Below are 13,890 nucleotides of genomic sequence, written 5' to 3' on the forward strand. Positions count from 1 at the left end.
GTCACTCAAAACTTTCAAAAACTCTAACCATCTCCAAGATTTAAAAAAAAAAAAAAAAAAGGAAAATAAGAATTCAGTTATCCCTCCCACCCTCCCAAGCAAATTATACAGGACAAGCTTCCTGTTTCAACACTGGAGACGAAGCAAGAGTCTTCAGCCATAAGGTGGCAAAAATCCCGTAAGAAAAAAGCTTACTTTCTATCATCATTTATATATAAGAAATGTGTTAAGAGTTAGATGTGCGTACCAATGACTTACAGCCATACAATTCCACAGTCTGGGATTACTCTGGCCTTTAGAAGAAGTCCCTACATATTAAAATGATGTTTTGTAAAACTTTCCAAAAAGTTTATAATCCAAATGACTGCGGAATCCAATGAAAGGAGCACTCTTGAATGCCCCTCGTTGCATCTATGCATGACCACACCCTTGTTTACATCATCACATACTTCTCAGTTGAAAAGAATCCAAGCAGCACCATGTACAACTTGCATGTTAATGTGCATAAAGCAGTTACATGAAATGAAGCTGCTCTTACTGTACACTGATATCATTTTCCTGATACATTAGTTACATATGATTGCAGTTAATTTACACAAAAAAGTACATGCCTTGTCTGGTGACGTAACCAAGGCAGTGGCACTGACCAAAAGGGTGTATGCTCTATTCTTTATTGTTGACCACTCCTCTAAAATATTGATTTTTAGGAGACAATGTACATGTACCTACCAATAGTTCTATCTTTTTAACAATAATTTAGAATGCAAAAAATATTCTACAGACCTTGCATACCCAGAAAACATACCAGAACTCAAAAAACTTCATAAGCCAACAGACATGTTAATATGTGGCCTTGAGGCTTAGATGAAACTATGAAATAATCACTTACTTCATGGGTATTACATCTAAGGCAAGAACATTTCATTCACATGAACCAAACTGCAAGAAATTGCTTATCACTCTTGTTGAAAGAGATTAAAATTTAGCAACTACATAAGTGACATAAGAAAAAAAATAAAAGGATTGTGCATATGGTAAAGAAAATGAAAAGAGACTCATGGCTCAGTTTAGTAAAACACATACATTAATTCAAATAACCCACACCTCATAAAGAAAACTTATGCAAAGGAATGTGACACGTAGGATTACAGATACTTCCTGGCAGGACAAACTTCCTTTTCGCTGTTAAGGGATTTTAAAAGTATATATGGAAGAAAGAAATCATCACAGACAAACCAGATTGAGCATTTTAAATCCAGTAACAGCAGTCTGCTGGCAATAGCATCAATTATTTGAACTAACACACATAGAAGATACTTTGGTGTCCAATAACCATCCTTCAAATCAGTGGCCATGTACTGGATGGCACAGCAGAATAATACTGTTTTGATGGGAAAACACATACTACTCAACCACATGAGTTGAGATTATACCTATCACACTTTGAATTGCTATCTTGTCAAACAGATTTTCGAACCAGCCAATTAACAAGCATATTTCAATATATAACCACTTGATCTCTGGTGTGTCGGTAAAACACAGCTGCTGTTCCCAGAGACCACCATGCACAACTGATGGAAACACATTCATTGATTACCTTTCCTAGATCACTTCAGTAATACGTGCACACGCACATGCGCACTTTCACGTGCTGAAGCACTTTCAAGCATGTATGAGCAGCTATGTACACAGCATACATAGGTCATATTAAGACAAACAAATAACAACAACTTCTTTCATCTAAAGTACAAACACCACTTACTTTTCAAGGTGAACTGTAATTAGAGGGGAATGAAGGACAGCAGTGTCTGCCAACCCCAGGTTCACAATGGTCTCATGTAATCGATTCACTGTTTCAACTTCACCTCGCAACGCAGCAGCATTAAGAATGCGGAAAAAAGATGCAACTGTTCTGTCTGAGATAGGAACATCCTTCTCTTTCATCTCTGTTAGAATGTTAATAGCATCTACAATGAAACAACACAAAAGACCCTTAGGTAATTTCATGTAGGGAAAACAAACTGCTATTAAAACAGCATTTCAAACACAGCAGGAATGTAAATTCTGGTGTATAATGCCGATTTCAAGTTAATTACTACTTGCATTTCTAAACGAGACTACAATTATAAATCCACAATAGCATGGTTTTTATCATTTTGCTGCAACTTTGACTACAAATTATAGATAGGAACTGTGTGCCCACTCTGCACCACATAACCCTGTACAGTCTGCCCTATAGCTGCAAGATTCTACTAAATGGATGCTTTTATCGTTCACTGCTAACATCTGCTAAATCACTCCATTGTTTCTTCAGCAGATGGCTTGTCACAAGGCCAGATAATAAAGATATGTTTACACTGTATATACAGCCAGACTAATGGTCTGATACCGATAGGGCCTGTTTGCTGTGTCGATACTAATTAGCCAAGGAGAGCCAATGAAAGCTTTCTAACAGACTGCATGTTAAAACATTAGGTTCATTAAGCTTCATTAGCAAGGCAGAAACATACATTTTCGTATATGGAATAAGTGCATTTTTATAATGTTCTTAATTACTTCATGGACAGAATGTTTTGACCACCTCACATTTATGAATTGTTTTATTTTCTGAGGGGCATTTATGCCCTTAAAAACAAGCTACTCTTAAAACTGCTGTAATGTAGAGTCGGTCATCATCTGATTTATGATTCAGGAAACCTCAGCTTTGTTTTCTGTTTTTCTTAATTTAAGTTTAGTAAGGGGGTGAGACAAATTTCAAAGAAAAATCTGACAAGAAATAAAATTAGACTAGCTTTTTTATTTTACTGCATAATGTTTTATCTAAAACTGCAAAATTTTGTGGCTAGATTTGGACTATGTTTGTATGGTATTAAAGTCTTCTACAAAATCATAGAATTCAATATTCAGAACTACCTCTAGAAGCTGATGACAGTCTGGAGTTCTTTTAAATATCAGCCAAATCATGTAAATTTCAGAATTACACTAGACTAAATTACAGAAATTGAAAACTTCACAGCTTAATGCAAGTATATAGAACTACAGAATAGGCAGTTTGCAGAACATTCATTAAAAGCCCAAAATTCTGGGCAGTTTGACAGACTGGACTTTAAAATTCAGTAACATAAAATAATACTAATAGGAAAACATATACTTTATAAAAAGTTAGATGATTTTTTGCAGTACTTGGCTCTTATGAGGAGGTTATGTTTATAGATTTTATGTTCAGCCTTCAGACCTTCTTAAGCAAAAACAAAGCCATTAGTCCAGGCACATACGCAATTTGTGCCATAAGTCATGATCTTCAAACTCAATCCAAACAGCAATGCTAATAAAAACTAGCTGCAGAAATGCAAAAAGCACTGAGCTGTGCAAATGTAAATGACAAGCTTGCCAATCCATTAAAACTAATGGCCTGCACTGTCCAAGCATCTCTGGTTGAATTCACATGCAAATTTGTATGCAAAATGTTCAAGCACTTTTCAGAACATGATATACCATTAATATCAACTCACATTTTTATTCTTGAAGTAAGATACCTTTATTATATAGCTGAAATGCACAATGAAAGCAAATGGATTACCTTTTACTCTACCGTGCCTTCCCAAGACTTCCACCAGTGCCATGTACTTTCCAGTGTCTAGAGCAACAGGTGAATCCTTAGGGAAGCTGGAAATTAAACCATTAAGATTTGTATCAACAGAAGCTCATGGATTCAGCTAAGACTGTTTTTTAAAACTACATAACAAAACAACGGCACCGAGAGCTAAAAGTTATAGTAAGTATTAAAGGAAAAAAATCTAACAGACTTTAAAAGATGTACCATTAAAACATAATTTAAATTATTATCCACACACCTTCCTACCCCTAAAGCCCCAAAACTACACTTAAAATAGTGAAATGCATAGAACAGGTTATCTCACATACACCTGGGGGGAAAAAAGTCAGTCCACATGGCCAGGGCAGGGCTATATTATTTTTAATTAAAAATATGACACTATTTCCCTGTATTAAGTAGTTAAAAATCTATTTTATTTTCTAGTTTCTGCTATGTTGTTTTTTTTTTTTCCTGTCAGTTTTATAAATAATTCCTTTTCTGTTGTTTGTTTTGGTTTGTTTGTTTTTGAAAGAATTTAAAGAGTCACTCCTTAGCAGTATTGATGCTACATTTGGGACAGGCAAGCGAAAACGTGCTGCTGCAGTAAAGCTCCAAAGCTCCACTAGAAGACAACTTTACTTCATGCAAGCTATCTATGGGGATTGTGTGCAAGTGGTATTGCGGCCAAAACCAAACCTTACAATTACTTGCAGAACAGAACATCTCTTGATATTCATAGATGAATCATTTCACCTAATTTGAAATGCTAGCATGGTGTAATGAGCACCTGCTTTACTAACCTACGGTAAAACCAAAGCTTTGTGAGCACGTATGAGAGTGAAAACCTGAAAGTAAGACGTAACTTGCTCTATATTCACTGTAGCATTAGATTGAAAGGAGGCTTTCATGAGAAAAAGGGAAGGGGCAAACAAAGATCTGTAAGAATTTGCTCTAGGATAAGTCATGCAGAATATGTTTAAGCTTGGAACTAATTTTCACAGTCTCAACAGTCTCACAGTTTCACAAGCTCTGAAAGTTAAAATTGAAAGCATAATGCTCGTTGAATCTTAAAATAGTTCACTCAAACACTGCTATTCTGAAGGAAACATACATTGTGCAGCATATTCTAAATACATTGTAGGTGCTTTCTAACATACAATACAGGTACATTTTTCTCCCTTAAGACAAACTTCAATTTTGACCCTATGTATGTTTAAAATGGTAGATCTTACATAGTAATCTGTGGGTTGTTTTTTTTCAAAAGAATAAAATTATGGACCATAGAAAGTAGCTGCTTCTGACATTCAATTATATAAAGCAAATTTTTTCTTTCAAAAAACCACACCCATGACTGTTTTAAATGCACATACATTGGTGGGGAAAACTAATTAAAAATGGATGAGGGGGTTAATACTCAACCTACTTAATTCAACAAGGTCTGTGTATCAGCATAAATCTCTGTGACATGTTTCAGTGCCGGTGTACTTACACTTTTTCTTTCAGGTTCATTGCCTCTTCTACATTATCATGTCGACAGCACAAATTTATTAAGGCTGCGTAGCCACCGACAACCATGTCCGGTTCGTATTTGGCTTTCACTTCAAGGGCTTTTTGCATATTCTAAAAAAGGAACAAAGCAACGATGTGAACTAGAGGAAAAAGGAGTATGACATTATGATTCTTGTGTGTTCAGTGTGTAGTTAAATGACTGCTTTAGTGCTTTCAGTTAAAGATTATGCTGAAAACACAAGGCTGCAATGCAACAGCGAATTTTAAGAGTGGAAGTTATTTTGCATACGTTAGTATTTTTCTAAAGTATCTTTTAGATTAACATAAGAGTAGATTTGTAATTATATTTTCTTGCTTCATATTTATTTTTCTAGCAGGTTTTAATGCAAATATTTGGTTTTTTTAACCCAAACAAACTGTAAACATGATTAACCCAAATTCTGAAATAGTTCTTATTTATTTGGAATTCTTAACAATTTTCACTTGCTACACTGCCAAACAGAACAAGACTACTTTCTAAAGAATAAGGAACTACTTAATGATCCCACAGGAAGCTTTTGTGTATATATATACACACATACACTGCTATTCATATATTTGATCACTTTGAACTTACAGAGGTGTTTACTTCTACTCTTATTCCATATGCAAAAACTGCACACACAGACAGCTGAGAATCACTTTCTAAATTGTACTCTTTGGCCACACAGAATATTGTGCTGTCATTTGCACGACTCCTACTGCTCCTATATATATGCACAGCTTTATAGGCACGATCATACTGAACAAGAAACTGAATAAAAGTGTGGTGATACCCCACAAATTACAGACACACGCTAAATGAATGTAAACTACAGCTGGACGCCTGCCGAACGAAGGCAAGAGACCCTTTATCTCAGAAGAGCTTTCCTCCTGCAGGAAAATGGAATTTCAATCCCTGCATTAACAATCTAGTAATATTTGAATTGCAAATGACTAGTGCATGTATCAGTTGCTTGACAATCTAGATATAAGAGACCGGAGCCATGGCTTGAAAGGACATTTGGCATGTATGATAAACCTATCACAGCTGTTACTATCATTCACTTTGCAGATTATTGTAAACAAACTTCAGCAACCCCAAAACATGCCATTCAAGGTGTTGCTGAAATTAGTTAACCTTTTGATTTAATTGCTTTTTTGCACTTATGTTTGATTTATAAGCATCAACCATGAAACCTCAAGCACTGCGCTTGTCTTTGCTTCACTATGTCTTTCCATAATACAGTCATTTATGTTCCTTTAAAATACAGCTGTGTGTTTCCAGTTATCTCTGCACTGCTTAAGATACCTCTTCCTCACAAAGAGCATGTATGAGTTGTTTCAAGACATCTGTAACAGGCTGGTTTTCAGCTTTTCGCTTTTCCAGTTTCTTCTCCAAAGCAGACACATCAGATTTAACAGTCTAAAGGGAGGTAACAGAAAGAATGTCAATTGCAAAACACCCTTCCCTGAACAACTTCTTGTATCGTTTTAATGAGACATGCAAAATAATTGTCGTCTTTAATACTCTAAGGATTTTTTTTAATCATTTAAAGTGCTTTTATCTGTTTAGATAGTACATATTAATTGAAGATTTGATTCAGAATATAGTAAAAAAAAGTATTAAGCAGCAGATCTACAAAGTTCAACATTATTATTGCTCTTGCACTCAGTTCTTTGTGTTCGGGAAAGCAGGGAATAGAAGCCTGTTTCTTCTTCCATCTCCACTGAGCTAGGATGAGAGATTTAAAGACTTGACACTCCACCATTACAAGCAGTATAGATTTATGCAGCTTCTGCCATCCAAGTGGATGGTTGTAATTTACAAGCATGAATTAAGCCTCACACTACAACTGTTAACAAGCTAGAACTTTCAAAAAAATTATTTACTAGACAGGGAAACTGAGGCATGAAACCTCGGCCAACTCCAAGGTCAAGCATCAGATCTGTGTGAAAATCTGGATAGCCTTTGCTCCTACTCTGGAAAGTAACCTCTGAACTTCAAATGGTAGATTTAAATAACGTTAATATACTTCCACGATCTGAAAGCTAGTGATTACACTTCATCTAAAACCCATATCCAAACATTATCATTACAGTAAGAACAAGCATCACTATCTGCGAATGCACTTACTTCTGGAATGCTGTCTGTAGATGGGAATTTTTTATGGGACAGTAACCTTGCCTCCTAAAATGCAGTAAGACAAAGACATCACTAATCCCCCTCGCAAAAAAAGTTCAATCACTAAGCAAGCATATCATGCAAAAAAATGTTCCAAGTTAATTATATAATTGCAGTGTTAAAGAGCTGTATTCTGCAGTATTATTACAGTGACTTGAAAAAGCACTTATGAAATTTATCTCTTCCACATATGAAAATAATTTCAACAGTGATAAAAGCCATGAAAAGGTTAAAAGGCTTATATAATCACTGCATAAAGATATTTCCTTTGCAAAGGGGAAATATATTCACGGAGTACAGATACTCCATTTTTTTTTAGTTTCAAAGTAATTGCTAATAGAACCACAGACCTTAATTAATTCGGGAACTGGAGAGGAGTCCAGCAGTCTGCAAATGCCGTTGTAGAAGGCTGTAGGGATAACTATGTTCTGTACCAAGAGGTAGGGAAAAAAATTATGTGAGTTTTGAAACACAACCTAACTGAAATTTGTCTAACAGAAATTATCTCAGACGTAATTCAAGTCTCCAGCTTTTGCATGCCATTGAGAAGTGGTCTGGTTGTACTTAAAAGCAGCAATTTCAAATCTAATAGATACATGTCAGGCAGGACAGGCATTATGTAGCAAAAAATGAAATGGTACCATCTTCTTCAGCTGATGGAAGTATTGTCTCAAACGCTCCTCCTTGGCCTGTACCTCTGAGTCACTCATGCTGTCAATCAAGTGATAAAGAAAATAGCCAACAGCTTCTGTGGAAAAAAACAAGAGAAAGCATTCCACTAAAATTACCGAGACTGTCATGTTATCAAGATTAATTTATAAGAAATCATTTTGGTGTGAGATGTCACCCTGATGAGAGGCTCTGAAATGGCAACAATGATCACTGAGGCATAGAGATTATGTGGTTTGGGAGCACATATCTAACTGGTGAGTGAAAGGAATATTAATTATTTTCAGACCTAGTGACAGCTTTTCAGTACAGAATCTTACTTCAATCTATTTTTTCCACTACTGTGTGACAGAAGTGGTACTGCCCAAGGCCTTCCCCCCCTTTCCTGCCTGCTACCCCAAATAGTTGCCACAAATATTTTGTCATTCCTCAGAAGAAAAAGCAGATTTATCACACTTTGCATATTTATTCTGTACATTTCACCCATTATATCCCATTACCAAGCTACGTTAAGCATTGTAATATTAATATAAAAACATGAAAAATATTTTAACTATTAGATCAACTAATGCTGAAGTTGCCTATTAATGAATCAAAACCAAGATTAACTGCTTTCAGCACTATTTCCTAAGATTCTCATCTATACAAATATAAAAATACATGAGATGCTGTAGCCAGGAACACGAAGAGCATACATTAGTTGTCTCAAAGGTGAGTTTTCTCCACACCCTCGCCCCTTCAGCTCCGACAGAGGGAAACCCCATTTTTAAAATATAAGGATTTTTTTTCTTTAAAAAAAGAAAAAAAAAAAAAAAGGTATATTTATTTCAGAGTAAAAGACTTGGGATGTTAAGTAACATTTTGCTTTGCAAAATCAGGAGAGATACTAAAAGGTAAGAGTAGGTTGAAAAACTGTTTTTGCTTTGGTTTCTTTGGTGGGGTTTTTTTGTGTGTGTGTTTTCAGTGTTGGGTTTTTTGGTTGTTGTTAGTACTGAAGCACTGATATTGTGTTCATTCTAAATCTCTATTTCAGACAAGAAATTTAGAAAAATTAATCATTACCAGCAAGATTTGTTTATAATTCCAAAAAAAAGATCAAGAATCCCACAAAATATGCTCTGATTATTTGAATTGGGTTTTTTTTACACAACATGTTTTCAAATTTCACTTTCAGAAAGAAGCAATCAGTGTTTACTGTTGTAATCCCTCAAACCCATCATTACAGAGAAGAACAGATTTGCAGATAAGTTACAATCATAGAAATTGAAACTCTACCAGTTGGTCCTGGAGGCGTCAGGCAATAACGTTCATCCTTGTACAACACTTCTGTTATCTGGTAAGACAGAATAATCGTACATTGCAGCCAAAAGATGCAAGCAAGGAGAAATAGTATCTGAAATTGAATTCTCAAAATAATAAAGCATTTCTCTGGTAAAGTATTATTCTTTACCACATCATAGTAATTCTCTAAGAAATACAAGGAAGCTTTTGTAAATAATAGGTTTTTCTTGAAGAAAATATTACAAACAGAAATGCTTTCTGAGGAATGGCAGTGAGACAGACACTCTAGTATTCTGTTCATACATCATTCTACAGGAAGTTAGCTATTGTTATGATATTGCTTAGAGCAAATATTAGCTAGTGTCATTCTTGGAGACTTTACAATTACATTCCAATTTACCAAAAGGCTGAAACTAGCCTAAAAAGCTTCTTTTTGGTTTTGGTTTTGTTGTTTTTTTTTTTTCATTTGAAAGAAGCAAATAAAGAAAATACAGGAATGTGATTTATCATGTTCTGCTAGATAACTAAGATAACTAGAGTACAGGTGCTGTAAGGAAGTGCAATTGTGAATGACAAAACACACTCCATAAAAATTAATTGCATGTCACTGAATTTAGCATCAGTCACACAAACTGAAGGAGTACACAAATTTTTCTTCATCAGAAGCATTTACACAAAAGCCTCTACATCCTATTATTTACAAATACTTTAACCTAAACTACATCACTTTAAAAAAACATCCATTTGACTGTTCCTAAGGAACAGTTAAAATTTAAGATTAAGTAGTTCAAAAATTTTGTTTTAACTGCCATGACTGTAGAATACAATCTCCAGGAAGTTAGCAGGAGATTCTGTCAAAGTGCTGTGTTTTAAGTACAGACAAAAGAAAAGGATCCCCCATGTTCAATTATTGGAAAAAGTCCAACAATATCACTCCTCATTCTACCACCACCACTAAGCACAGTTTAACTACAGCTCTTCCTCTGCCCTTTCGTCCTCGGCTTCCTATGACAAACCAACACACAGAAGAACCTACATGAAAACCTAAGAAATAAATGCAAGAATGGTAACACTTCTTCTGAATAAAATCCAAAAGAAAACCAAAAGGATGAGTTATAGAAAAATGGAATTTATATTCTTATTTTTAATGCTAAGTATAGATTTATTTCCCAAGTTAGCAGTTTTTATTTTAGAACATAGGGGTATTTACTAAAAAATTTAAGAGAAAACAACAAAAATGTATCTTTGTTCCACAGTGGAGAACAGCAGAAATAACTCTAGATACTACTTTATGTGCAGGCAGACTTGAGTTGGTTGACTGCCCTTCAAAATTAATTTCATAATGGGAATAATGAGATATCCCCTTTTATGTCTCAGAGACAGAATATAAAACCATCCTCTGACCATAGTCTTCACACAACAGAACATGGCAATACAATACCAAAGAAACATGTGCTTCAAGCTGGACCTGATTCATCAGTAACTTCCCAAATTACAATTTCCATTTAATTCCAAGAGTTCTTTGCAAAATTTAAAGCATACCACAAGCCACGTACTAATTTATTAGTCAGAAGGTCATGGATCACTGGGGGGAAAACAAAACCAAACAAAAAAACTCAGCACAGTGCAACCACATCTAGGACAACATCTGCCAGCATCTCCTTTATTCCTCTGCTCCACCAAACATATTGACCAAGTTAGACTGCAGCATCTTAACAATGTAGCCCATACCAGGGAGGGCAAGATGACCAGTCATTTCCCCCTGACTTCAACCAGGTGATTTCCTGACTTCAACCAGGTGATTTCTTTTATCTGGCTTTGCCTTCAATGTTTTAGTTATATGACAGACACTTTAAAACTCTAATTGTGGTTTATTGTTTTGCTAGTACTAGTACAGGAAGAGGAAGAAAGTTGTGGCTGGGGGGGTGCCAGGGCAGAGAAGGGAATTTTAAAATGTCGGATTGCACAGCCACAGTGGATTTTATTCCAGAAGCTACAACTATTTATTACCTTCAGCTACAACAACATTGATCTAGAAACTGGAGTATCACAAACTGCACTACATTCTAACACTGCTTCTGATTTCTCACAAATACACAAGTGTCCAGTTTGAAAACTCAAACACTCAGTTTCACAGTTGTACAATCTGCCACTGACAGAAGTCTTGCTCAATCAGGTCCACAATTATCAGGCTCAGAATTCAGATTTACAGAAATGCACCATAAACATGCAGTGTCTAAAGACCTTGATTTTATTTACAGCATTATCTTCACTTACCTTGCTCCAAAGATGTACATCATTTGAGCTGTAGAGGGCAGCAAAGGATAACACATTAAAGGCACCAAAATGATTTTACTCTTTTTAAAAACAGGTCATTTACATTGAAGATCTTAGTAAATTACTTAAATAAAAATACAATCACTGTCATGTATTTAATCCAACTTGTACAGAATAAGTGTTTTATCTTTTATTGTACCGCATATGCTAAGTTTACTTAGCATAATATTTGCTAAATATAACAATGCATCAATCCAATCAGGTAACCAAGGCTACAAAGATCACATTTTGGCTTTATTTTTAGTTTAATCTTCTAATGTGTTCCAATTGTACTTTTTCATTCTACACTTGCTTCTATCTAGCATTCCAAGAAAATAAGCCTCATGCAAACAAGTCACACTTTCCATGTATCAACTGTTTGCTATGCAATTTGAAAAAGCAGAAATTAGATTTTTGGTACAGACAGGAAGCTACAGGAAGCTATAAATGCATTTATACCATGCAAAAAAGAAAGTAATCCAATCTCTTACTTAAGGTATAATGTTTATTATAGTCAAGGTTAATAGGTAATATTTTATTAAAAAGAGAACAAAATCAAGTAACTCAAATTTCTCCCCTCACAGAACAGTACAGAATGTGATGGAGAGCACTTCTCTGTATGTCACCACACTACAACCTAAGATCAAACGTTAACAAGTTCATAAAAGTATTAAAACCCCAACACAGTAAAATGTTAACCTGTTCACTGGGATGTAAGAAAATGGGGGAAAAAATCCTGTGATCTGTAAATATTGAAATTCTCACTAGAAGTTATAATTTTTCCATAACTATAAAGCAACATTAACTATAAAGCATAACTATCTAGCAACATAAGGCTAACAGAACAAAAACTTATGTCCTTACTTTATGTTCCCGAGGTTCTCATAATCGCAAAGCAAGGTATCAGCCTGAACTGCTGCATTTTCATGCTTCATAGCATTCATGGAAGTTTAGGATTTTATTTAGGACGTTCAGGCTTACAAAGCATTTTTTGGCATGCTTTCCGAACCAATATAAGGGTGAACTTTGGGCACAGCCAACACACTACATAGCTTCTTAAGCCAGGTAGCAATACAGGCAAATAAGAACTTAAATTTATAGCACAAAGTGCCACCTGTACTTGAATCAAATGCATGTCCGGGGGGGGGGGCAGGATGAGGAATGCTATCTGTGAGGTTAGTTAAGTTTTCCTTGGTGAACTTGCCCCACCACTGACAGCATGACAACAAACTTCAGATATCAAATGCATCAATTTCCTAAAGTACTTGACTCTGAAATAGTACATCAGGCAGACAGAATTGCAATACTTCAAAGTAGTTACTAGAGAAGAGTATCTTCAACAGAAATTCATAGACTAGCCTGCCACAGACATTGTTCCTATGTCCCCAGTGTCCACACCCTGTACTCTTGCACACTAGTCCTCAACTGTGATCATTTGAATATTCAAGACCCACACTTTGTCACAGAATTTTGCCATGGTCATTGCAAAAAGTACACATATTCTTTTCCTCTATCCTATCAGAGTCTCAAGTTTCATTTTCAGGCTGTTCTAGACATTTAAATAGGGAAGGAAACATGAACTGGCATGCTTTCTAAACCAATATAAGGGTGAACTTTGGGCACAGCCAGCATACTAGCTTCTTAAGCCAGGTAGCAACACAGGCAAATGAGAACTTAATTTATGCCACACTTCAAAGTGGCAAGGAGAGATGAAATAGCAAACTGAACTAAAACCCAAACCCAACCAAACACCACCCACAAAATATAAAAGGAGAAACCACCAACCCCCCAAAACCAAACCAAAACCATGAAAAAACAACATCTTATTTTCCCTGAGAATTTCATGGTTTAAGTTTAAACGTCCCGTAACTTTTGAAATCACAATAGTAGTAACTCTCCACCACTGAGGAGAGTACCTGCTTCACTTGAGGAAAGTATGATTCCTCATCAGCTAGTTTTCATAATACAAGCTGGTAACATCTTAAGGGTACTTTAAACCACATTCTGAACATCTGCACAACTCTCCAGTGGTAGAAGCATTTCATGTTAGTAGTAGTTGTAAAATATTGTTATGATTTCCGTTCTAGTTTAAGCCCTATATCAACTGATTATCAGTAGAGAGAAGATGTATTTTAGTAACAGATTTTTGAAACACATCTGAAATAGATGATTTGGGGGATGACTACTCAAACAAATAGTAAAAGATCCAAATATCCCTGTTGGTTGCAAATAAAGCATTATTTCACTAATCCCTCAGATGTCAAGGTCAACTCAGGACTAGTTAACAAAAGCAATATGAACTCTAGTTTACTTTTTC

General features: G+C 35.4%; 1 protein-coding gene across 2 annotated transcripts in view; it reads right to left on the reverse strand.

Moving 5' to 3' along the window:
- The window catches only part of LRPPRC (leucine rich pentatricopeptide repeat containing), a 100,399-nt gene that overhangs the window by 52,033 nt on the left and 34,476 nt on the right, over positions 1-13,890 (reverse strand). For both annotated transcript variants that reach the window (XM_068158859.1, XM_068158858.1), the window contains exons 15-23: positions 11,535-11,562; positions 9,252-9,309; positions 7,949-8,055; positions 7,658-7,735; positions 7,260-7,313; positions 6,435-6,548; positions 5,085-5,215; positions 3,581-3,666; positions 1,763-1,967 (exon numbers count right to left, since the gene is read on the reverse strand). In XM_068158859.1, the coding sequence (XP_068014960.1) occupies positions 1,763-1,967; positions 3,581-3,666; positions 5,085-5,215; positions 6,435-6,548; positions 7,260-7,313; positions 7,658-7,735; positions 7,949-8,055; positions 9,252-9,309; positions 11,535-11,562 (861 nt within the window). The remainder of the gene's footprint in view (positions 1-1,762; positions 1,968-3,580; positions 3,667-5,084; positions 5,216-6,434; positions 6,549-7,259; positions 7,314-7,657; positions 7,736-7,948; positions 8,056-9,251; positions 9,310-11,534; positions 11,563-13,890) is intronic.

Source organism: Melanerpes formicivorus, unplaced genomic scaffold, assembly GCF_026170545.1.
Source record: "Melanerpes formicivorus ecotype bairdi unplaced genomic scaffold, bMelFor1.0.p_v2 SCAF_43, whole genome shotgun sequence".
Classification (NCBI taxonomy): Eukaryota; Metazoa; Chordata; class Aves; order Piciformes; family Picidae; genus Melanerpes; species Melanerpes formicivorus.